The sequence below is a fragment of the Aptenodytes forsteri genome, unplaced genomic scaffold (genome assembly GCF_000699145.1).
Source record: "Aptenodytes forsteri isolate BGI_AS27 unplaced genomic scaffold, ASM69914v1 Scaffold119, whole genome shotgun sequence".
NCBI lineage: Eukaryota > Metazoa > Chordata > Aves > Sphenisciformes > Spheniscidae > Aptenodytes > Aptenodytes forsteri.
This window is the reverse complement of record NW_008796165.1, coordinates 4,974,923-5,001,280: the sequence shown is the minus strand read 5'-3', so window position 1 is coordinate 5,001,280 and position 26,358 is coordinate 4,974,923. Positions and strand designations below refer to the sequence as shown.

Here is a 26,358-nt window from a genome sequence, read left to right as displayed (position 1 = left end):
AGTACTGCCCCAGAATCATAAAGACCTTGAATTCAGCAGCTTGCATACTTAATATAAATCAAGCATTGACATTTTCCAAAATGCATAAAATTCAGCATCAGCTAAAGCTGCTGTCAATCCAAGCAGTGCTTGTGGAGAAAAAAAAGCATTAAGAACTCTATTAATAAAGTATGAAATGGGACTTCCATGACAATCCTTAAACAATGACACTGACAATAGTGCAGCTGTATCTCGTGCCGGCACATTCCACGCTTGTTATACTTGGAACAGAGAGAAAAATTCACAGGTAACAATTTCACGCATCATATTTAGTTCTTTGCTGAAATTTGGTTTTTACAAAGGACATTTGCCGAGTGTGTTAAAAATTCACTGTTTCAGAAAGCTTTCCCAATAGGAAATGCTTTCACTGGCATATTCACTGAGAGAACACAAAGCAATGGTTTGTCCAACTCCAAGCAGGAGATAGGTTTAAAAAGCCACAAGACATGAAGGTACCGAGTACAACAGCTTCAATGCGTCTTGCTTAGAATTTCCTTTTTATTTCATTTATACAATTACTAATTGACTGACATTTGCACCTACAGAAGCAATAACCAAAAATCACACTGAAATATATCAGTTGGCGGCCGCTCCTTTCATATTCTCCATCATTTAAGTTAAAAGACAGAACAGAAAAATCCCCAAATAATTTTCCCCAGTCCCACAAGGATTTGCATTACTCCCACACCATGCACAATGACAGAACTATCTAGCAAGATGTTAAGCAACTCAACAACTTTCGAGAGCTGGAATCAGATGGATGCTACTTTGACGCAGAAAGATAAATATTTTGAAATTAAAACCCATTATTTTATACCTAGTCTTTCTTGACTAAACTGTGGATCCTAAATATTTTCAAGGTTTTACTTCACAGCACACTTTGAAACCCTTTCAGAACTAGAACAGAAACATACCACTAATCACTTGTCCAAACAGCTCTTCAGGTGTGTCCCCAAAGAAAGGAACACAGCCAACTAGAAACTCGTACAAGATAATTCCCATGGCCCACCAGTCCACGGGCTTCCCATAGCCCTGGCGCAGGATCACTTCTGGTGCAATGTATTCCGGAGTCCCACAGACCTCAAAAGAAACACACAAGAAAGCAATAAACCTACAAATTGCCAAATTCACATCAAAGCTTATTTTTGTCTTTTTTTTCTTTTTCCCCTCAGAGCTTTACAAGGAAGTTATTAATGTTTTGTCACTAACCACTTTATGCTGTGAACTACTTCCACAGAGCAAGAGTCTATATATGAGTAACACATTACCTGCACAGAAACGATATCACATACTATGAAATGTTCCTAGTGTGGACATGCCAGCTAAGTAGTTCTTTGGTGCGTGTATAGTAAAGCATACAGGAAAAACGCGTATTCTGTGTGTATAGGTCTGTCTGCTTGATGGATGTCTACTGGCACAGCTACAGCTATCAGGAATTGAGTTTTGACAAACCTCTCACATCTCTGTGCTAGCAGAATTTAGTTTCACAGATGCAGAATTAGCAGCACAGCATGATTACACACTTCAACATTTAAACTTGGGAGGTACAGCTGGCACAGACAACGGCTAAGGAAATCACGCTGGAAGGCCTAAGTTGCCTCAGGCTTAGAAGCAGCCACAATAACAAAATAACTGTAAAAAATGTAACGCTGCAAAGTGCAAGACCATGATCTAGTGACCAAAGAGAGTTCCTGCTAGAAAAAACATCATTACTCAGAAGCAAGGGAAGACAATACCACAGGATAATTATGAATTAACACTTGGCACAGCTAAAAAAGAAAATTCAGCTGCGATCCTAGGTATTTTCAGAAGAGAGAAGTATTTTTTAATCCCATTATACAAGGCACCGGTGAGCCTGCATCCAGAACAGTATAGTTCCTGTCAACTATGCCCAGGAAATATCAACTCAAGCTGAAAGAGGTGCATGGAAGAGCTATTCATTCATTAAAGGAAAATCTATCTTGTTATCTAGAAGAACTTAGCTGGTTAAGCCTAGCAAAATGAAGGCTAAGGAGAAAAATGACCCTTAGTAAATACCATGGGGATAAAAATCAGTGTTTAAGCCATCACACAAAATTACAAGAAGAAACATATAGGGACTTGCCATGAACTTTCTAAGCACCAGAAGGGGGAGACCGTGGAACAACCTTCCAGCAAAATCCGTGTTACATCCCTAAACCAACTTCTATTTGCACCTGCACTGCTGCCTGGGCCACACTTTCAATATCCTAAACTAAGAGCTGAACTGCATCACTCCCAAGCAAGAAGTTGAAATAACAATCAATACCAATTTATGCACAAACATGAGAATGGACTTGTATCTTTTCCTCCCATTCTACAACGCACAGCACAGCGTCGAGGCAGAGGGGGAGTGCTACAAACTCTGATTCTGTCCCAAGACAGAATCCTGCATCTGATCCCACATCAACAGATAAAAATTTCAGCTTACCTGCTTGTCCAGGAATTCCCTGGTATCCTTCTCAATGTGTCCCTCGTAAAGATTAGTTGTAAGACTCATTAACCCAATTTTAGACAGTCCAAAGTCTGTTAGTTTAATGTGACCCATGGAAGTTATCAGAAGGCTAGAAGAAAGAGAAGCAGCAAAATAATCCAACATTCAATTAATTGTTTCCCAAAAGCAATTTAAAAAAAGAACACAAGATAATGCTAAGCAAGTTCTCAGTGTTACGTCCCCATCAAACACCTGGAAGGAACCTCCTATGCAACTGAATATCACAGAGCAGCCAAGACAACTAGAAATCAGACTACCTTCTGACATAATTTCATCAGTGTAGCAACAGCTTTGAGATAATATCTGAAGACGTTCTTCCCACCCTTTCTCAGTGTCTATCTGGTTCTACATCAGTAGCAAGAGACTCCATAAAATCTCCTACATGTCAGATGCCACTGAAGATCTCTACTGTCTCTAGCCCCCATGTCCTCTTGCCTATGGAGAAAGCCCGTGAAAAACTGGCTCTCTCCCTCCAGCTTCTGAAGAGCTAAAGACTTACTTATCAGGTTTTAGGTCACGATGAACAATCCCATAATTGTGTAAATACTCCAATGCCAGAACAGTCTCGGCAAAATACATCCTCGCCATATCAACAGGTAGGGCACCAATGTTCTTGAGGAGTGTAGCACAATCACCTCCTAGAAAAAAAGGTGCAAATATGCCACAGTGAAATGGCAAATATCAGTAAGAAAGAACAGCTACAGGTCTACAATGCTAGATTAGAGTAAGTTTCCTAAAGGGTGTCTCTCTCAACCCTGTCAGCCTGAATTCTAAAGCTCTCTCTACACTCCGTCTTGAGCTTCCAATAAATACTAAAATCTTAGGAAAACTGAGATCCATGTACGTTTCCAAACCGTAAGCAAGCCTTGAAGAAAGGGCAGTTCATGGCTGTTTGGCGCCTCTATAAATTTGTTTGCTTTCCACCACTGAGACACATACTACTTCTGATATACAAGCTTCTTAAAGTAGAAAGTAAACACCTCTACAACTACTAATTGGCTCTCCCTACACATGGAGAGGCAGCCATGCCTTTGGACACAGTGGTAGTCACAAAAATAAGTCTGTGGGCCCCTGATTCAAGCTTCTTAAGGAACATTGGCCACACATTTCATTTGACCTTCATCTCTACTTGCAAATAGGAATTCATATTAAAATGTTATGTCAATACATAAGTTTTCATTCCATTAATTTATCTGAAGGAGCACTGATACAATAACTTATTGTATAATAACTTACAAAAAGCTTATTTCTCATAAACATTCAGCCAAGCAAGCCAGGCATAAGAAATGACTCCTATCCACCAGTGGAAATATATTGCTTACAATAAGATACAGTGATAAAAGAGAATCAAATAATATTCCAAAGAATAAGCAAAACAAATAAAAAAAACCCAGCATAAAATAGCACTGTATTTTAAAAAAGGCTGCTAAAGAACAAAGACTGTGTTGCTTGGTGATGTTTCTTAACTGTCTTTTTTCTAACTGCAATGCCAAGCAAACGTGCTATGGATCTAGCCATGCCATCCCATAGGAGAGCGTGAGGTTTTCTTTCCAGTAAGGACTACAAAGTTCATGCTGACTTCTGACCCCAGCAGTTTTCTACATGTGGCTTTATGTTTCCTCAGCTCCACTGCAATCATGTTGTATTAGTCACAGGGATTCACAAATGGAGTATCTCCTTACGCTAAACTGTACTAGCGGTAGAATGACTCATTTCTCCGGCTCAGCCCAAGTAGTCCATACACTCCTCCCTAAAAGGGCATCGTGACCTCCCCTGCAACTGCAAGGCTGACTGAGCTCACTTTCCATGAAGAAAGGACTAGCACACACACGAGATGGTCTTCCTGTTTATTGTGTTCAGAGCAGTGCACTGATCAGTCTTACACCCAAAAGTACACATCTTATAAATCACTTGGAAATGTCATCCTTCATGAGGAGACACACTGCATACACACTATACATCCATCCTATCTAAGGTCCCTTTGCAGGTGTAGATTATGACAACCATACCTTCCACATACTCCATAACCATGCACAGGTGGCGCTTGGTCTCAAAGGAACAGAACATGCTGACCACAAAGGGGTTCTCAGCAAACGTCAAGATATCTCTCTCCACAAAAGCCTGCTGGATCTGGTTTCTCAAAATTAGGTTCTGTTTGTTGATCTTCTTCATGGCAAAACGTTGACGGGTGGTCTTGTGTCGCACCAAATACACCGCTCTAGAAAACCACATACCAAGAGGAAAAGTTCCATTTTCAGTTCAAACTGTTTTGGTTTTTTTGTTTTTAAAAAACAGCGATGGTAACTGTTTTGGATGGATCCTGACAGACTTATCTATGACTCCATAAAATCCCATCTCAGTGCCAAGCTCCCCTAGAAAAGAAGGAACCCCATGATGCTTCCTTCCAAAAGCTACTCTGCCTTCTTGAATTAAGCAGCATTTTTGCTGATGTGACTAAGAAGGAGATATTTCAGACACGTCACAAACTTCCTTAAGCATCACTGCAGAGGCATGTATTTTTCAACACTACAGTCACCATTTCACTTAAAAAATTGTCCAAAACATATGGAATCAGCACGATTTCTTTCCAAGCTCCATAAAATTAATTTGACGCAACACTGTCACCAGGGATTTCCTTCAGTAAAGTATCTCTTACATTTCTATCACTTGCAGATCATTAGATTCCTGCACATTAATAATACAGTTTGCAAATAAAATTTTCATCCAGTTTGCCTGCCTTATTGAATCAGTACTTGTTTCCTTTTCTCTGGAGTATATTACATTTAACATGGTATTGTGTCTCACCAGCAGCTGACTATAAAATACACCCAGTATAAAGACAGATATGAGTAACAGCAAAACTACCACCTCTCTCTCCCCTTTTTACAAAGTTATGTTTAAATCACGGGGCCTGTGCAGAAATAGGACTGAAAACATAAAATCTCCTTGTCTAACAATGTGCCTCTTTGACCTGCTCCGTTGTGTCTTCACTGACCAAAAAATACGCTTACACTTTTTCCGCATATAATTTTTAAAAAATGAGTTGCTGTTAACTAAACACCCACTTCAACAAAACTCTCAAGCACATGCTCAGGTTTTGCTGTTATGACCTACTGAATATCACTGCTTTTCAGTTACAACCTAATGACTATCACTGGTAAGGATTTATGAACTGCAAAGTCAGGAACCGTCTTTAAAATTCTGGATAGGTTTGTATGAGCGGTTAAAATTTTAACCGACCAACTTCATTCTGGATTCTTCAATGGATAATAAAATCTAATAGCAATTTTACTGTACTACTACTGACAGTAGATTTGCCCCAATGTAATTTTAGCATTTCTTTTAGTATTTCAAGTGCTTACAAACAGCCACATATGTTACATATATAATCTGAATACATGGAAGAATGGAAAAGCATAAACTACTTCTCCCTCAATATTCTTGCTGTTTCAATGAATCAATCAATCACATTTGCAACTACAGAATTTTACCCTCACTCAGCCTTTAAACAAACACAAATCACAGGACTTAATCAGACAGCGTGAAAGGAAACACAGGCTGCCTTGCTAAGCAATAAGGAAATGGGTGCAAAATAATTTTCTCAGACTCATGGAACTACATTTTTTTACTGTTACTTAGGAAATCTCACAATAAACTAAGTGACAATATTTTCCCTAGAGACAATGTTCAGGGAAAATGTTTTTGTCATCTCAAGCTAAGGTACTGAAGTGTCTGTATTTTACCTACCTACCATAAAGAAACGGTGCAGAAATAGTTACTGGAAAAACAGGCTTGAGGTCACAGCTAGGAAGTGCTTCAGAAAATTTGCGCCACAGAGGGATTAGGAATACCATATTCTGAAAGCTTTAATGTAGGGCAACTAACTTCCTGAGCTGGAAGCTGTGTGTCAGTTTGGCGCAATGTAAGGAAGCCAGGAACTATGTCCAGATACAGGGGCTATTGTCTAAGAAGCCCCGAGAACGTGCAAGAAATGGCATCTCTCAGAAGAATTCTTGCATCTCTCAGAAGAATGCAGAAGACATTGCAAGTGTGGAACCTTTGTAAGACCCAAGCAAAATTAATTTATGCTTTGGACCCAACAAAAACCAGTCATTCACCAAACTTTGCTATAGCCCTTCCCTGGGTAGGACTAGCATTTTTTTCTAAAGCAAATTCTAAAAGCCTTACCCGTAAGCACCATTACTGATCAGTTTAATAGTTTCAAACTCTTCTTCAGATGGAGTTTTCTTTGACTGGACAGAGGCCCCACGGCTCTGGGGAAAGACGACAAGAAAATGGAAATCAGGAGCAGGAATGACTTCATTCTACACATCACTTTTTTGTCGTTTTCTTCTTTAAGCAGCATTCACCCAAACTCAATCCATTTCTAAACCACTGGAGTCCTCAGCTTTAGGATAATCATCTGTATTCCCAGGACCCTTGCAGATTCCTTCCACAATTATTAGCACAATCAGTGGACTATAAGATTCAGGCCTTTCCCCAACATTACATTTTTAAAATACCAATAAACTAAACAACTAAGGATTTTTGAAACCTAGTGAGTTATATAATTAAATTTTTCCAATAGTCCATTACTAAAGCCAACTCTCTTCAACACTCATCACATTTTACAAATGCAGATATAAAGAATTTCTCCAGATGATTTTTGTTTGCAACTCTCAAAAAAAAAAAAGTATCAATAAAACTTGATGATAATGCCTGTTTGCAACTTTTAAGCATTTCACCACAACAGTATAGAGATTTCCACATTTTTATGAGCGTATACTCTAGTTTTAACACGCGCTTTTAAATGTCAGCACTTTTTTTTTTTTATTACAATTACTCTGCATTATAATTAATTCTTTACTGTAGACTACTTCTTTCCAGAGAAAAAAAAGCGCTAGACAGTGAGTGTATTACTGCTTTACCTCGACTGAATCATCTGTCTCAGGAGTGTCTGGGCTGTCATAGCTATTCAGCTGGGCCATTTCTGAAAAGAAAGAGGAAAGATTACTCCTAGTGATCTCAATCAAACACTATTCTCTTTGTTTATACAAGACAAACAGAATTTTAAGAGGTGCTTGTAGATGACGAAGGACATTTTTCCCCTCTGTAAAAAGTCACCCCAATTATACAGTGATAACCTTTAACATCTTTTAAGCTGTAGGCAGTATTTTATATAAAGATTAATATAATTAATTGCTCTAATTTCAGCCTGATTTATTCTAGGTGGTTTTTATAATAAGTAAAAGCAACGAATGCAAGTTTGGGGAAACCACTAGCTAGTTAATATTAAAACCTATTCCATGCATGTATGCCTGCATATAGCCTGGTGGCACCTCTGTACTCCAGAAAATAAAAAGCATTACATTTCAAACAACCTCCCTCCATGAAATGTGTCTGATTCTGCAAAATACTGAGCAGCAGCAAACTGGGAGAAAGTCAGTTAGTTTAGGCTACTCAGCTGTCTTAGGAGATGCTATAAACTTTGCAAAACCAAATCCTACATTAACTACTAGTCTCTGCACAGACATCGTTGACATTTCTGGGTGCCCTCCTTACAGAAAGGAAATAAGGCACCTTGACATCTCCACACATTTCTGAAGAAAATTTGACTTTAGTAAGGGGAATTAGTGATGGAAAGGTTCTCTCCCATGACAGGGATCAAAGGAAATTTCCCTTTAATGTCAGGTTTCAACAAATGCTATTAAATTGCATTTAGCAATCTTTGGTAGAAATTTTCACGAAGAGCTCTTTGCTTGAAGTCAACCTGTCACTGTCATTCCAGTAAACACCGTAAAGTTAAACTAGTCCTATCCAGACTACTAATTTATGCTAAAATTATGCTCTCCTGAGAAAACAAAAAGTACCGTTCAATTACTGAAATATTCTGCAGTAACCTCCAGTCTCTGTCACACTTTCTATTGTTGCTGAGCAAGCTGTGCATGCTCGTAAAACTTGTCACAGGAGAAGAGATTCAGCTAGCAAAGTGCCAGGCAGAAATATTAACTTACAAATTCCAAAGTTAGGATCTTCTGGGCCTCTGTACGTTTACAGCATATTCAGTTTACCATATGCAATTTTGGCACCTAGCAGAAAAGCTGTTACTGTCTTCTAAAGCATTACTCTCTTTAGTTTTGCTGCTATGCAAGATGTAAAAATACAATCTCATCTCCACCTAAAAATTCATACTAGTCCTGGTTTCTCATGGAAAATCACAACAAATACACTTTTCCGAGAGAGGACAACAAAGTGGAATGACAAGATACTTTCCAACCACGTCACCAGCAGGCAGGCAGATCAGAAAAATAACGGGTAAATTTACTTTTACTGTCCAACAGCACAGAGAAAACAGTTAAATCATAAAGCCATTTTCTAACATTGTTTCAGCTATAATACAGGGAGACATTATTAACATCATAAGTAAAGAACTGTCACTGTTGATGTGCGATCCTGACCCCAGCAACACTCCTTTGAGACATGGGGCTGGAAAGGACAGTCTGGAATTTGACAGCAAACAGGAAAATAAGGAAAAATGGCCTAGAAATTAAACCAATAAAATAAAAGCCTCCTTCAGCTATGTAGTGACCAGGAGATCTGGTTATCCTTTCAGCAGTTTGGAGAGTACAAAACAGAGTTCTCACCCTCCAGGGGATCCCTGGTGAGGCCCAGCTGGCTGATAATATAACGAGGAATGTCGCATTTAATTCCTTGCCCTTCCTTGGCATGGCCTTCTGCAGCTTCTAACAAATGGTAGAACTCTTCAGGATCAAACTCCTACAGCAAGGTAGTGAGAGAGACAGAGAGGTGTAAATGATTCAGCTTTACAATTACGAAAAGTTTCTCCCCCATATAGGATATTCCTCAGAAACATCCAAAGTTAATTCTGGGCTCAGCAGTGATGCAAAACATTTGCAGTTACAACAAGCGTGTCAATACATTCCACTCTGCTCTGCAAAAGTGACAGACATTTACAGCCTGCTGGATGTCCACTGGCTTAGATCTGCAAATCAAAACAGGACAAGGACTGTAGGGACTTTTTATGGACCAAAACCAGACTATCGGATAATACGGTCATGATAATGTAAGCATCAATGTGGACACACTTCCCAATTTTGTCACACTGAGATGTGCCAGGGAAAGGTCTGTGATGAAGACTGAGGTGCCGCCTTCTGCCACCTCCGTCTGACAGGCGAGTTAAGCCAATATAAACCTCTCCTGCTTTCAAATGTCACTTCTGATCAAACCATACACCCACCCAATTCTGTAACTGTCCCGACCTTAGCAACTGCTAATAAAATGACTAATAAAACAGCAATTGCTATTTTATCAGCAGAGAAGATTTCACTTTCTATATAAGAAATACTGCTGCAGTATTTCTTGTACTATACAGTACAGGATCATCTTATCAACTCAGTCTTGGTGTATGTGATCTCTAAGGCAGGAAAAGGTTATAAGAAGGTGTGATCTCTTTTACTAGACTAACAGATATAGTTGGAAAGACAAGCTTTTGGCGGCAGGAGCACTCTGCTTAGAAGCAAGTTCACTAGTTAACTTTAACTGTCCCCTACAAACCTCATCATTCACCAGCAATGAGCAGCTTTGCCAAGACTCGTCAAAAATTTTCTAGTGAAATGGGAAGATAAAAGGGGAAGAGTTACAGCATACAGTTGTGAGGGCATCAGAACAGAACTGACGTGAGGGTGCTCAGCAGCATAAGAGAAAAGAGAGCACAGAACTGCAAAGAAGAAGAACAAATATGATGATGTAAAGATATTTGAATGGTTAGAGAAACAGAGAAAAGATGCACTTTTTCTTGATTGCTTTAGGCAATGCTGCTTAGATACATGCTGTCACCAAAGACAGCAACAATGCAAGAAAGTAAGTTCCTTCCTAACTCCTCTGGAAAAGGATTCATCGACTACCTCAGAACTGGCAGAAAGCAGGAGCCAGACCAGAGAGGACCACAGGAGAGAGATGGTCACAGTTCTGCACTACTGAAAGGGAAGGCGGAGTCAAGGAAGGACTCTTCAAGATACAATTGTAGGTCGTTTATTGGTGAGTGAAGGACAGAAGAAAAAAAGTCTGGTGACAAAAAATTCAAGCGTACAAAAAATTAAGAAATAAAACAAGTTCCAATTCTGTCTTCTTTTTAGTAGATTTATTTAATCATCCAAATACAGTTTTACTTAAATGGAGAAGAATGATCCCTACTAAGCAGAGGCAAATGCTATGGAAAAATAATCTGAAAAAAGAATAAATTACATACTTTTTCCAAAAGGTGGTTTCAGTGATGCACAAAACACATTATTATTTTCTTGAAGCCCCAGACACTCAGTCCATAAATAAACGTTTCACAGTCCAACAGGTAATACAAAGACTGAAGCCAAATAACTGATTTAAAATCAATCACAACCACCACAACCACTGCCTATATGGTCAGTTATTTCATTTACAAGGAAGAAATAAGAATGAGCTGTGTTACTAAAACTAACATTAATATTAAATCTTAGAATCACAAACAATGAAGCTAGAAGTCGAATTACAAAAAAAAAAAGTTAAAAAAAAAAGAAATGTAGTTCTCAAGCTATTTAAATGGTAGACTATCAATTGCTATATTTCTTGTTCTTTTAAGGGATAAAAGGGACATTAATACTTAAGTCTTCATGTCAGCAGAATAAAATATATATATGGAAAAAATTGCTAGAAAGGCAATCACGTTAAATAAACAGGGAAGACTAATATACAGATACAAATATTACTGTTATGCTTTGAAGTCTAGCCACTTCATTGTCAAGGTTATCACTAGATGCTTTGGAGTTCATTACTCAAATCTCAATGACTTTACGGCTTCTACCTGCTCCCACTCACTTTGCAGAACATCAGGTGCAGAAGATAGTGGAGGAACCTGGAGACCTACTGATTTGCAGCTAAAAGCTGGCTTGAGTTTGGATCTGCTTGAAGGTATAGAAATGGGTTCACAAAACTTACTGAGGTTTCATGCCTTCCTAGATGATATGTTACTAGCAGAATGTACGCAAGCATAAATGTCAATGGTGAACACGGCAAATACAAACACAATAAGCTTAAATTTAGTTGCTTTCTTCATTGTCTTCACTTCCAAAGGATATTTTGAATAAGTGCTACAAGATAACTGGAGTCACAAAACTCCTCTAAATCACAAAAATAGTTTTGAAAGCCAAAGAATTCCCAGTCTGAATGGAGTTGTGTCCAGGATTTTCAATGCAATCTAGTGGAGAGTTCTTGAATAAGTAAGTGTAGGCATCTATCTTTCTAGTTGTGTGGCCTACTTCTTCATCACTGACAATGGTCATCCTTGCGCTATAGGGTTCACAGCAAAGCAATCCATCTGACAGTCATGGAGGAGGAATAAAGGAACCCTCCGAAGTCTACTGGTATTTTCACCAGTACCTCAGCAGATGTTTTCAAAACCTGGTATCATTGGAAAGGTTGGACCACTCTTGTCTACTTTGTCAAAGAAAGCTCTACAAAACGCATTTATCTGCTAGTGACTCCAGTGATAAAGTCACCCCCGTGCACACTGCCCGCAATGTGCTTCAAATGTTAACTGTACATCTATGTCCAGCCACAGATTCCTAATTTAGCCAACTTCTTTAATGTTTCAATCAGATGTAGCTTCTTTGTCATTTTTATGTCCAGAAAGAACCATTACATTGTGAGCTTCGACCTCTCACGTAACACAGCCAAGGAATTTCATCCTGCTATTTCAAAAGTTTCCACTGGAGGTTTGTGACACCTTCTCCAGCCCTCAGACAATTTTTTGTGACTCTTCCCTACACTCTCACCAATTTTTCAACATCCTTTTGAAACAGTGTCACAGAACTGACCCCTATAACCAATAACCACCCACAACATTGTGTATGCCAGAGGCCTGAACACCTCTTTCCATATATATTCAAGAATTATATTAACCCTCTTGCTGTGGCATCACAGTGAGAATGCATCTTCAGGTTGCATAAATATTTTTGGAGTTGCACGACTTCAGGACACAGTGGCCTATTTCATTGGGATGGCCTATACACTTTTCACCATTTCCTAGAGTTAAATAAAATAATATGTTCTTATTAGCCAGAGTAAGTTGTTAAAAAAAGCAGTGAGACTTGCTTTTCCATATATTCTAGTAACATTGAAAAGGATTTCAACCACAGGCTTCCAAATCTGCTTGGATCTCTCACTAGCCTATCCCTCTGTGTTCACAGCTGGAAAACCTGACATCCAGTCTCTCTACTGTAATTGCTGGGTCTACGGTAAGAGTTTGAGTCCAAGAGCCCAAACACCATTTATATCACGGAAGGGAACTTCTTCCTTAGTGACAGTTCTTTCTTAGCATGACTCTCTGGGCACCATACGCACATCATACATTTACACACTCTTCACTGTACCTACTAACAACACAAGGAAAATCAGCTGGCATCAAGTAGCGTGAAATGATGTCAACAGCTGCATCTGGCCGCTCAGCCATAAACTTTATACTAAAATATAATTTAGCTGCTGTTGCAGCTGACACTCCAATGGAAAGATACTTCTATATTAATGCAAAAGACACTTAGTACTTCTTTTTTAAAATAGATTTATTTTTCATCAATGTTTTTATAAGAATTTAAAGCTTTCTCTTGAAGGCTTTGTGTTCCTTATCTCCTCAAACACACACCAGACTCTTTAGATCAAACACGCACTCTCCCGAGGACCAAACTTACCAGGCACTCAAGCAGCCGAGCTGGTCGTGCAATGATAATCATCAGCTTCTTCACAAGTTGGGTAACGAAGGCAACCTCGGAGCTCTCGGATCGCTCGTGGGCCTGTGGAAAGCAGAACATCACATTATGGTCCTAGCAGTGAACTGTTCATTTTTATATGTCAAATGCTAAACACAGAGCAATCACCAGCTCAGTAACTGTAATTCGGCAGCAAAGCCATGACTGAGTCAGGGCAGGTAATGATCTCAGCTCATTCAAGGATGCCAAGTTACATATAGCTTTTCCATTACAACTGACTCCTTTTATCATGAAAGAGATATTTCAAAGGCTCTATTTGCATTATATAACCTATCAATTGTATTAGAAACGATGTGTTTTCATTTTATTTTTAAAAATGAAAATAGGAATACTGGGTTTTTTCAATTTTACCTTCCACACAATACTGACATCTAGATAATTACTAACAGCCACACATGTTTCTAGGCTTTACTTTTGGCTAGAATTTGAACTACTTCTGTTCATCATCAAGAAAAACCTAAACTTTAGTTTTTCTTTTTTTATTTTAATAAATCCTGCTGAACAACTACAGCATTGTATTGCATGCTATGTAAGACCAAACACAGAAGCAAAGCAAAGAGCATAGAGAAACCTAATTCAGAGAATTTACTCTTGTCCACCCCCTTTACTTCACCAGATTTCAGGATAAATTCAAGGCTTAGTTTCAAGGTATGTGTGTGTGTGACAGGGTGTCTTTTTATAACAATAAACACACTAAAACAAATGTAAGAACAAAACCAAAAAAAACCCTAAAGACAAATTTGAACAACTGCCCCCAAATTACTCTTCTTTTGCTCAAGCACACAACAGTTACATTATCAGTCCTGAAGCACAAATAAAATAGTATTTCATTGCAGGGTGATAAAAAGATGGTTCCAATGACATGTGAAAACTCTGAAATAAAGTATAGCTATTTTTTCCCCAAGGTCTAAAAATTAGACTTCAGCAGAGCCACAAATATAAAATCCAGAACTTAACCAATGAGCTTATGCTGGCAATGAGCCAGTTGCTTATAGGAATGATATTTTATCAACAAGGATGCAAGCAGCAGAAACTAAAAGGTTCATTTAGCACCATCTAAGAAAAAAGACATACATGGGTGAGAAGTCAAATCACATCACCTAAAAGAACAATAAAAACACAGGGAAGCAGAAATTCATACCTAGAAACACACAGGCAACATTTTAAATAATATATCCCTGATATTTTGTTACCAAACAAAAAAATTCGTTCATTATTTCTCATTTTGACACAGATCAGAATAAGAAATGTTATTTGTTTACTTCAGCACTGATAAGCTAGGGCTAGAATTTTAACCTTGAAGAAAACGATGTAACTGCTAGTTCATTATCTAAAAAGAACATCAGAGATGCTTCCTGGCTCAAGAGCCTTATAAAGTTTATTTTGAAAGCATTGAAATAAGTTGTGATTTTTTTCTAACTAAAAGGTATTTTCTAATTATAAAATAGAGAATAATCAAAATGAAGATGATCAGTATTCACTCTGTGTCCCCTAAAGCATTATGCAAACTTATGAGTTAAAACATGAATTCTAGAAAGAAATTAATGCTTTCATATTTGAAAAGCCATTCCAGATCACCAGGGGTTAGCTGTGTTGAAATGAATAAATAAAACGTCAACAACTTTATATTATTTGAAATATGAGCCATGCAATTGGAAAGTCCTTCCCCCGCCACGTTCTACTATGCAAAAAATAATAATTCATCTTTTTGCATCCATTTATACTGTTGAAGCAAACATTCTTTCAAATCAAGTCCTTTTGTTTTCTCCTTTTCTCATCTACAACAATTTAGGCAAAATAATTTAAAAATGTAACTAATTTAATCAGGTGTCTGTTTTGAAAATGAAAAGCTAGACCATGACTGCCAAATGATACAGAAGAGCAAGAGGAAAAACAAGGATTACAAAAATCAAACACAACTTGTAACAGCCACTCAGCCATCATCTCTGCACAGCGCTGCTCTTCCAAGGTCCTCAGTAAAACTGCCTCCTCTTGTTTCCTTCTCGCACAGGACAGCCCGGACATCCCTACAGACGTCTTGTTTACAATCTGTCCCAAGGACAGTATCTGGAAACCAGAGGGTTATATAGCCAAGCACTGCCTGCCGCTTCCATGTGCCTTGGTATGAGGCGTGCCATCTAATTAGCAGTTCCGAATGACGACACACTTGTCTGAAGGTTGTTGGTGGCATTTCAGGGTTTTCCCCCCCTCCGCCTCCCGAGGGGAGGAGGGAGAAGCTATAGGGGTTGTGGGTAGAGGCTGATGCCATTCCTATACACATTGCCAGGGACATGTGTAGAGGAGGTAGCAACGGGTAATTTACAAACTGATTCCTTATCTGAAAGATCCATCCGTCCCTAACTGTAGCTACTGGGGCATGAAATTAAAATCACTGTCCTCCCCTGGGGTTCAGCAGGACCAATAACTGGGATATGCAAGTCACAACGCTGTAATTGAGCTAATATACTGATGGAAACCAAAACAATAGACCTGCAATGCCAAGAACCAATAAATTTACACTCAGGCTCATATTAAGAAAGCAATCAGAATATCCATTTGCCAATGTGCAGCATCAGTCACCGCAGTATACTACTAACACTCTCCCCTTTTTCTTTTGTTCCATGCACAGAAACACCTGTAATCCTTCACCTTCCTCACCAATTGGCTACACCTACGCAAAAGCCATTAAACTTCTTTTGGCAAGTTTTACCTCGTCAATTCAACCAAGTAATAACTGACTATAACCTTTTTTTTTTACCCAGGAACCTGAGCTCCCATTCCATCCTCTAACCCCACCCCACAGTAACAGATAAAGAATTGAATGTCATATATTCTTTTTTGTAAGTGCTTTATCTTATTTTTCAATTTTTTAACTTTAAGTGTGAAGTGTAACATTCAAGTTCATGTCTTCCAAAATAAAGAAAATCTCTTAAATTCATTTTTACTTCAGGATAATTTCAATGATGCAATAAGCAATAGGTTTTTCTGGCTAAAAGACAATATTTCATGCTCCAAACAAGGGAAAAGATCTCATTTGTCATAACTAATGAGATTTGTTGGTATCTCATTACAAAAGTCAGGATCTAAAAACTTTTAAAAGCTTTCTGGTTTTGTATATTTAAACAGCTCATTATTTACATACTCAGTTACTCTATCTTACAGATACGTTTCTACATCATAAAGTAGACTCAGACTGCAAGACATTAAATTGAGTTTTCTTTCTATGGTTTGAAAAACTGTGAGAGTTTAGTCTGTTACCACATGCCAGAATCAGCACTTTAAGAAAGAATTTCGAGATAATCCATTATTTCACAGTAAAACTGTATGAAAAACCAATGGTATTCCTGCCACTTGCTGACCTGCTGCTGCTCATTTCGTTATTCACCAATAAATCATCTTCCCAACCTTTCTGTATCTTATAAAAATACACCATAAAACTATATATCCTACTGCACAGACCATACAACTTCCCAAGTAGAAGAGCTTTTTTGATGACCTTCCAGTTGGTATTTTTATATAGTGTGTAACTCTGCATGATACGTTAAAAGCTAAGCAAAGGTAATGATCCTGCACTCAAGCTTGGCATAATCTATTATGGACTCCAAACTTCTTGCATTTCAGGTAAGTCCTCCAAAAGAAATATTATTAGCAATTTCTATATATTTAGACTGAAATGTCCCAATTATTTCCTTTTAGAATGCAGTCTGAAGGGCAAAGCACAGACTGGAAAGCAGGGGAAAACAAGTACTTTTAAAATACTAAAATATAAAAGAAAAGACAAGGAACTGTGATAGGACAGAAAAAACGAATGAGGAAGACGTGGAATTAAGTCTTTGGCATTCCTCTGCTGTCTTCAATTCCTTTGTCCTCTTCCCAGCCTGCTCTGCCTCCCTTGTCTCTCTAAGCTTTCCCTTTGTCTGTAGCCCACCTCACTTCCTAAAGTAAATCAATTAAATTTAAGAGTTGACCCTTCCCTCACCCCCACTCTGCAGAAGATGTTAAGGAGGAAGAGGTCAAAGCAAGCCCTGAATGTCAATTCCTGAACAAGCCCAGAGATGACCATTGTATCTTCTCTAATAACAGTTCAATGCCATCTTTCCCTGTGTTTAGAAGTAGCAGTATAATCCATGTAGGATCAAAGGGAAAAGGACATTTAAGAAGTGTGTTTTGAGGATTTGTTCTGAGGCAGGGGAGAGGAAAGAAAAAAGCAGATTTATCTGACCCACACCTTCTCCGAGATCCTGATTAACCTCTTCAGGCCAGAAAACAGGCCTGAAAGTGCAGACTGGAAGTGGCCAGACCCAATTTATTGCTATCTGAATTCCTTATGGTATGAGAAATCATTGTCCACACACAGAGGAGGACAGTCTGGAAGTGGGAGAATTTTGAGCTCCCAGTACCTGCTACCAGAAGCAGTAAACACACTTAATTTACTGCGCAAGTCCCCTTGCGCCCCTTGAAATGTAAGCTATTTTGCCAAGCATACACACCCACTTTTAGTGAAATCTTTCCAACTTCTAAACCACCACCCAAAGAGGCCTGATCCCTTATTTCATAGCTGACGTGTGCAAATACCTTGCTTCTAGACTCTGGAGATGCAAGGTGGACCCACTGGCACGCGCTCACCTGGCTGCAGGAAATCCCTCCATCTCCCCTTTTCACCGCCAGCCCTACGGTGCCTGCCCTGCACACGCAGGACTGCTCACATGCCTCCGCCAGCCCACAGCCAGCTGTCGCTGGGCCCGGCAGTAATGGCCGGGTGATGCTTATCCTGCCCAGGAAGGCTACGCTGCCACTTTCAAACTCCAGAAACATTTTCCTCTCTTTTAAAGACTATGAAGACTGAACAATTTCTTTGAATAGCTGCAGTTTTTCCAGCCCTGTAGAGTGGCATCAATGGTCAAACTCTTGCACAGCATCCGAAGAACCCCACTTTTACCAGGAAACGCATTTTTTACTATTAAATGCATCCACAGTGGTTACTGATATCCCATAGGCAGACAACCATATAGGCCCTCGAAAGATATTCCCTACCTCTCTTGATCTGTCAAAATGATATTCCCCATCCAGGCAGAACACCACAAAACCAAACATGAGACATTTTTCTCCGTCAGGGAACCCCCAGCCACACTCGTATAAATGGGGTAGCCAAAGATTTTAGCTGATACAAGGGAAGATTCTGCAGTTTTCACAAAGCTTTTTAATACAATAATTGTATATTAATATAGTATTTCTATTCATCTGCCATTTTCTAATGTCTGGAAAGAGTGGCAAAGGGGCACAAACTAGTGCAATTCATGCCAGTGGGTTGGCAAACTGATCAATGACATATAAACACATCTTCACCAAATAGATTAAAAATCATCACAGAAAGTAAATTATTTCAGGTGTTCTGTTTCTAGGTGTCTCCGTGATATTTGTTATCCGAGTCTGTAATCTTTATAAATCCTGTGTTTTCAGCTTCTATCTCCTTAAATCAAAGCTTAGGAAGACATTCCCAAAAGGAGGTCTGGACCCAGCAACTGGTAATTGCACTGACTCTTCACAACAGCTATAGCATAAATTCGAAGAGATTTTTTTGAATTTAATATTATTTTCATTTTAAAGGAAAAGAGCAATTTTTAATGAGTAGCTGAAGCATACTAAGCATACATTAAAATTGTGCCCCCTTGTGTATTTTCATATGCTTTGAACACCACAAAACACATCGAAGTACTAAAAAACCCACAACTGGATTAAGTGCAGCTCAAGAAAATCTTTTATGAAAAATTTATAAGCAACACTACAAACTATGGTGTTTTCACTCCTTGAAGGCACTATTGTAATTAATGTCATTCAGAGTCTTGAAGTACATGAAAGAAAAGTTCAGTAATTTCCTTCATCTGGATGAACCCAATTTTCATAAATGGTAAAGACTGCCTTTGACTTACTCGCATGCATATCTAACTTTTGTACAAACGAAGTACACAGGTGAAGTGATTTGCTCAAACCCGCCCGTGGTAGATCAACAGCAGACTGGAACAACTCAGATCTCCTGACACCCCCACCTGCTGCCTTTCCCCTGGAATCCACATTTTCTCTCCTAAAATCAAAGCTCTGGTTTATTGTTTAAAGTTTCAATCAAAATAATATATTCTACTTGCCAGACAGCACTTACATCCTGGAGAAGTTTCTCCAAGTTTTCCTGCAGCTCATAAAAGTACCGAGAAGTAATAAGACCTTCACGTGATTTATCTAGGCAATCTCTGGCCAGTTCAATAACTTGATGATGAATGAAACTTAGGACCCCATCTGCTAATTGCAGCACGTTCTCTGGAGCATTAGAGGCAATAAACTCAGCCAGCCGTTCCTCCATCTGTGCCGTGGCCTAAGAGTACAGAATAAAGAGAAATTACTCTTTAATTTTACTATCCCAGAACATAAAACATAAACAAGTAGGGTGCTGAAGTAACATATTCGCAATTCCAAAATGCACGAGGCTTAAAAAATATTCCAAAATACAACAGCATGCTGCCGAGAATAAAAATAGCATACCATAGGCAAAAGTTACGTTCACATGAGCAAACAACAAAAATTAATCAGAACACACTTTATGAAAATGCAAATGACCATAAAAATATCTTGGCCCTGAGGCTGTATTCCTCCCTGGGTCTCCAGAGTAAGGACGTAAGATACAAGGCAGTTTTCAGAACATTTAGGCAAGACCATGGCAGCTGAAAATCATTGCCCCAAGCAATAGACACACGGCATTTCTATCACTATAAGCCCTGACATCCTGTCTCCAGAGAAACATCTATTTTTGCTATTGGTAGAACAGGAAGGAATGGCCATATCGACAGCTCTGGGATACACAATCTTCTACACTCATTTCAATGAGATGTTAACTTTCAAAGCTTGATTCCACAGATTTCAATATTCAGCTTTTTAAAAAACAAACATACTTATTTTCACTGCAGATCACTTCAGCACATTTCAGTGTAACTGAATTCAGATTGACTTTTCTAAAAATCCAAATCTATCTTCATCGCTTCTCTGGTACAAAAGCCCCAGTGGCAGACTTGGTTTTTCCCAAAATCTCCAGTATAATTTGGAATGATTTTAAAAGAAAACTGTGCATTTCCGATATGTAAATGGAAAGCCTACCAAAACCAAAGAAGTTTGGACCAGTATAAAGCAAATTTAATGCAGTTATACAGGGAATACCGAGAGAATGTTATTCAACTTGTTTTGAAATCACTCTTTAAAATAGTTTTTTAAAGTATATATGAAAATAAGCAAACCATCCCTCTTCCAGCCTTGATCTGATTCGGAATTTAAAGAAAAAGACAAGGATTAGTTAGAAATATATGGAGAGCCAAAGCATGGCCCTTTGCCTCACTCTTGTGAGCATCTGTCATGCCAATAAAAGACATGAGAAATTTAGTAAATTTGAAATACAAATACACAAACCTTATCACCCTTTTCCATCTGAATCTCTCTATACATTCAATCTACTACTTCTACTGCAGAATTAACATATGAAGCAGAGAAGGCAGCTTCAAACTCTCAGCAAACTGCACTGCTTAGAAATGAGACGTAAGAGCTGGGCTCCTTCTCCAATGAGCACCACAAATTAATTCCGAGCTTGGTCACAAGTTCATTGAATACATTATTCAAAAAAGTGATTCCTTACCTTTGGAAACCTTTCCTTGTACACATGATTCATCATTATTATTTCACTGTCAAAGGAAACTGGGGAGCGACCCGGGCTAGAGGAGAAAAGAAAGTACGTTATCATTTACAGATATCACATCAAAACCCTCCAAAATCTAGTGCTGGTCATAATGCTGCCATGCTGACTGTAGCCCTTTCAAAGCTTTGACTTCACTTCAGTAATGGGCAGATACTTAACTTCAGAGAAAATCCTAGCAAGCAATGGCAATCTATAGTCATCTGAAAACTGCTAACATTCCTGTCTTCATGTGAACTCAGGCAGAAACCCACCTATTTTCAGTGAACGCAAGCCCTAACATACAAGCAGGTAAAAACCCAGTGCATTTGTTGCAGGTACATTTGTTATTTCTCTCGTCCTCCTACTGCCCTCCATGGCAGTGGTAGCAGCCCTGCTCAGAAAGAAATCACTATTATCTCTGGAGTCTCCAGTGCCAGAAAGGAGCAGAGTAAAATGAAACAAGGAACTTGACATGACTTGCTTTCCTTTGTCTGAAGAATACTACACTACAGGAGGGATGCATGAGCAGTGTTATTCAGCTAAATCTTATATATAAATACAACAAGAAATAGGAGCAGAATACTTTCATGAAAACTGCACTCCCTTGAGGCGTGTTACACCACGGATGCATATGCATGGATGCATAGGTTAGCAAGCAACTTCAAGGCACACCAAAAAACAGGACACTAAATCTTGACAAACTGCATTTATATTACTGTTTGGGTGGGTTTTTTTTAAAGAAGAGTTGCATCTCATTTCATCACATCTGATGGTATGCAATGCTCTGACTCATTCTGCCACTGAGGACAGCCGGAGTGAGGTAATGCAGATAATCCCTAGCTACAGGATCGCCTACAGGATCTCATTTCTGTGGTTACCTTGTTTTAATGTTCAAGACAAGCAAGGGCTTCAATTATTTGGCATCTTACATGATCATTGTCTTTATGATTTTAAGAGTACTACATATTGTAAAAATACTTTCTCTATGTCAGAAAATACAATTTTATCTTGAATGAGTTCAAACATTTTAAACTTTCTTGTGAAAGATGAAATGAATCTCTCTAAATGGAATAAATGCATTTTAAACTTGGAAGGCATTACAGTTACTACCTTGCTGCTAACCTATTTAAAGGAAAAAACATTCCTTTGGGAACACATATTTACAATTCAAAGAAAATTTAACTCACTGGCTCACGGAATATAGCAATACCAATCTATTTTCATGCCTGGTGCTGGAATTCCATGAATTACATTGTGTCTTGTTTTTATTAAGGTTTATCCCTCAGCTTGGGAAAATGCGCTTCAGATTAAATCTCTCACTGAATCCTTACGTTAAAGGAGAAAAACTGATTTGGATGTTTTGGATACCACGTAAAAACACATTTTCATCAACTTTTTTTGAAGAAAATATATCCCTTAGCTTGGTAGATAGACATTTTTAATCAAGGAAAATTTTCTTTAAAAAGAAACTGACACTTATATTCATATGTAATGTATGACATAATAAAAAGAAGGGTAAGAACATTTAAACTTCAGACTTAAAAGCAAATTCTCACACACATCTAGCCTGCTCTCTTTATCCTTTTTTCTCTAAGACCAAACAATCTGACACAAACACATGACACTTGTTTACTGGCAGTTCATATGGAGCTGAAGAACTTGGTGAACATAATTATTGAAGAATTTATTTTTCTATAATGTATTATTTCTCTGTGTGATTTAAGTGAGCTATAAATTACAAGGATAATATAAGCCCTTTGATACTAACTACAGAAATATGGAGGCACACACATACTTCATTTTAACACTAAAGCAGTCCTACTAAAATTTGTGCATGCTTAAGTATTTGCTGTCTTAGGGCTACAATAAAACATGAGAGTTTTTTCCCTTTTGCTTTCAAGGCACTTTATTCATATGGTACAGGAAATTAAGAGCTATGCAAAAATCACGCTACTTGAGCTGTCCTGCCAGCAGATGTAGTGTTCCTTAAGGAGAGCCGCAATGATATGGGATTTGGTTTGCTTTTGTTTTTTACTATTCTGAAACAAAGTAATTTCTTTGCACAAGCCTACTGATTGGCAAGAAAGTAAACACTTATAATCCCTTAGCTTCCTTGGGCATTGGCAGTTTTGTCTCTCATCTTTGGAAGCTGATTAATGCCGCTTTTTACCACCTAAAATGACAGAGCATCCAAACAGCTCCAGATAAAACCTGGGATCAAGGTTCAAATTGTCATTCTAAATAAAACTTGCCCAATATAACAGGTCAAATTAAATGTCTAGCTGACTATAGCAAGACTGCAACATAATATACTGCACCATAATTTTTTATGTTGACCCTTAGCCTGGGAAACTACAGAAATAATTAGATGGATAACTAACTAAGCAAAGGCTAGCTGCCAGGCGCTGCTGGTTACCTTACAGCACCTTTGAGACACAACCAGGTGAAACAGAAACCAGAACTGGGCAGATAACTGAATGCCGCCAAGGGAGAACGTAAGGAAATTTAGAAAAAAGGAGTTTAATACATTTCATTGGCACGACAGCTTTTCAAATGCAAAAGCTTCACACATCTATCTAGCACCAAAAATTTCACATACAGAACTAAACCAGTCTAACACTTCAAGCCTCACGAAGGAACAGACTATTTTCTGTAAAACAGAGGACACATACTGTGCACCTGCATAACATTTTAAGACAAAAAGCAGGCTGCTTCTCTTTTCTTGGTGTAGATAGGTAGGTCAAAGAAATTATTATTGTCAGTGAGTTTTTCATTTCAGCAGAGCAGATGTTAGAAGAATAATATCTGTCCCCTTAAGCTTAACAGCAGAATGAAAAGCTACTCTCTCTTTTCCCCTTCTTCACCCTCCCTCCACTTCATGAAATGATGTGGTGGTAGACTTTCAGTGACATCTATCTCCCGAAAAGGTTTCTAGCCTTCAACTTGTCAAAACTCACGCGTCTTTATCTGATGCTAGAAAGTGAAAATAGCTTACAGACAGCTATTTCAAGGAGTAGCATTTATAGTAATAACTTAAATCTTACAAAATCTAGTTTAACTGTGACTAAATAAAACTGAGATGTTTATGAATACCTAAATTTTCCTTCACTGTGACAGCTGTATTTATTAGGAAAAAGCAGAGAAGCTAGAAGTACTGTGCTTCCCTCTGCTTTTACCCTGTACATAAAGGTATTTACAGCACATTACCAAAGTCAGTGTCTACAGGAAAATTAAAACCATAGGCCTTAATTTTCTGTAATTTCCAGACACACAAAATAAGGAGTTTTAAAACTAGAGAGCTGAAGTTGTATGAAGTAGAAACTAAGTTAAAACTTCTGCTGAAGGTGAGCAGAGCATCAGCCTTCCTCTTCCCCCAAGAAATAAATATATAAATCTTTGACCTCATACAAATTACATTAATACTAGAAGGAAGTCAGAAAACTCCCCCTGAAAAAAGACAATAAAGCAGAAGCAAATATGGCCAATCTACATCTGTCCATCAAACTTCAGAGCAAATATGACTTGGTGCTTCACACAGACCACAATAATTAGACCTTGGGGCCTAATCCTGTTTCTGGACAGGACGATGACCAAAGGAGAACTGAACTCAGTAGAGCAGAATCCATCTGCTAAAGTCTGAATTTATGCAACATGCACAATAACAGTGAAACACAGTTTCCCACAGAATTACAACAATCTATACCATGGAGGAAATCATGTAGAAAATTAAACGTGTAACTTTAGATTATTTTTCAGTATTTATTCAAGGATCCTTCTTCCTGCATAATCATAACCAAACAGCACAGAAAGTCCACACCAGGCAGTTATTCTAGTGCTGCTAGAAAAAATGGAATCTGAGGCAAAGCAGGATAGACAGTAATGCTGCTTCTTATGGAACAGGCAAGCGGTGAAACAGAACAGTAAAGAGTCTTTCCCACTGAGCGCTTTGAAAAGACATTTCTGAGTTTGTTTACATATTTTTTGATTTTTTAATTCATTTTTACTAAGACTCAGCTTCAGCTACTTTAGTCTGTGGACAAATACTATTACTGATTGGTTTTGTATATTGTATATATTCTTTATACTAGGAGTGGCATTCTTATGAATGTAAGGGGGGTATTTATAAAATAAATAATAATTAAGGGAAAGGGAATACATTTCAATCACAATCGCTTTGAAAATAAGGACTGAGATTTTTCTACAGACTTACATGGGGGTTGCAACTAGCTCTTTCCAATACTTCAGGGTTTTTTATGCATGCCAACAAAGACTAAGAATGCTTTAGACAGAAAACACTAGAAAGTTAAAAGTAATGAGCAGTACAGAGGGCAAATAAGAATACCCAGTTTTCCTCATAATAGAAAACCATAAAGATGGTGAGTGAAACCAAAAGTTAATAAATTTAAAACCAACCACTTCGAAGAACTTTTTAAAATCAAGTTCACAGAACTCACTGTCTTGAGAGAGAAACAAAGAGACCAACATTATCTGTAATGTAGTTAGAATGTATTTTCATAAGAAATAGATGCCTTATGCTTCAGAATATAAAACTATTATCCTTCTCTGGCAAATCTGTGGCTGCGTGAATCCCCACTCTGCAGGGAGCACCACCTGCTCCTCCGCAGCTTGTGGCGTCGGCACTTTCTGAATGCAGCCGCATGAAGTGATGAAACCACCAAGATTACTCAAGTGGTTAAAGCCAACGCTTAAGTGCAGTGAGATGAGAGAGTTCCACAACCTGCAGGATCAATTTTTAAGATAAAAATGAACTATGTGGGCCACTGGTGTGGTTCCACAACACCTATTCTTTGTTCCCATCTCGGGTACATTTTTGTCAGAAGCCTTTTTTGGCAACTGGCATTTTCTAGGAGTTGTCTCTGTATATTCTTAATGGCAGGATCTAGCACGTCGAAAGTCAGGTTGGAGGATTGCATTTAAAAAGCACTACCCAGCAAAGGATGAAGGAGCATATTTGATTAAGGATGATCTCATCTACTTCAACTTTATAAAAATTCACTGCTACAATCTTCAACCCTTTTTCCCTAGACAACATTATCCTGAAATATGAAAAGAGATCAAGAAAAATGGGCAGATTGGTGGGCTGAGTGAAAGCACAAAGGCAGCTCTTGAAGAAATCGTTATTAGTTAACTCTACTTTTATCTCTGACATTCTCCACACATTCCCACGTGTTAGCAACTGCTAAAGGATGACAAGTAAAGAGAACCGGGAAAAGATGGAAGGCAGCATCTCTCTAACTTAAAAAGAATAACGATGCCAA

At 38.3% G+C, this 26,358-nt stretch overlaps 1 protein-coding gene across 2 annotated transcripts in view; it reads right to left on the bottom strand.

The window, feature by feature from the left end:
- MAST2 (microtubule associated serine/threonine kinase 2) overlaps positions 1 to 26,358 on the bottom strand; it is a 146,499-nt gene that overhangs the window by 23,538 nt on the left and 96,603 nt on the right. For both annotated transcript variants that reach the window (XM_019474157.1, XM_009287316.2), the window contains 10 exons: positions 21,041 to 21,116; positions 19,526 to 19,735; positions 13,291 to 13,392; positions 9,196 to 9,328; positions 7,480 to 7,541; positions 6,740 to 6,825; positions 4,561 to 4,769; positions 3,051 to 3,189; positions 2,489 to 2,621; positions 954 to 1,119 (listed from right to left, as the gene is read on the bottom strand). In XM_019474157.1, the coding sequence (XP_019329702.1) occupies positions 954 to 1,119; positions 2,489 to 2,621; positions 3,051 to 3,189; positions 4,561 to 4,769; positions 6,740 to 6,825; positions 7,480 to 7,541; positions 9,196 to 9,328; positions 13,291 to 13,392; positions 19,526 to 19,735; positions 21,041 to 21,116 (1,316 nt within the window). The remainder of the gene's footprint in view (positions 1 to 953; positions 1,120 to 2,488; positions 2,622 to 3,050; positions 3,190 to 4,560; positions 4,770 to 6,739; positions 6,826 to 7,479; positions 7,542 to 9,195; positions 9,329 to 13,290; positions 13,393 to 19,525; positions 19,736 to 21,040; positions 21,117 to 26,358) is intronic.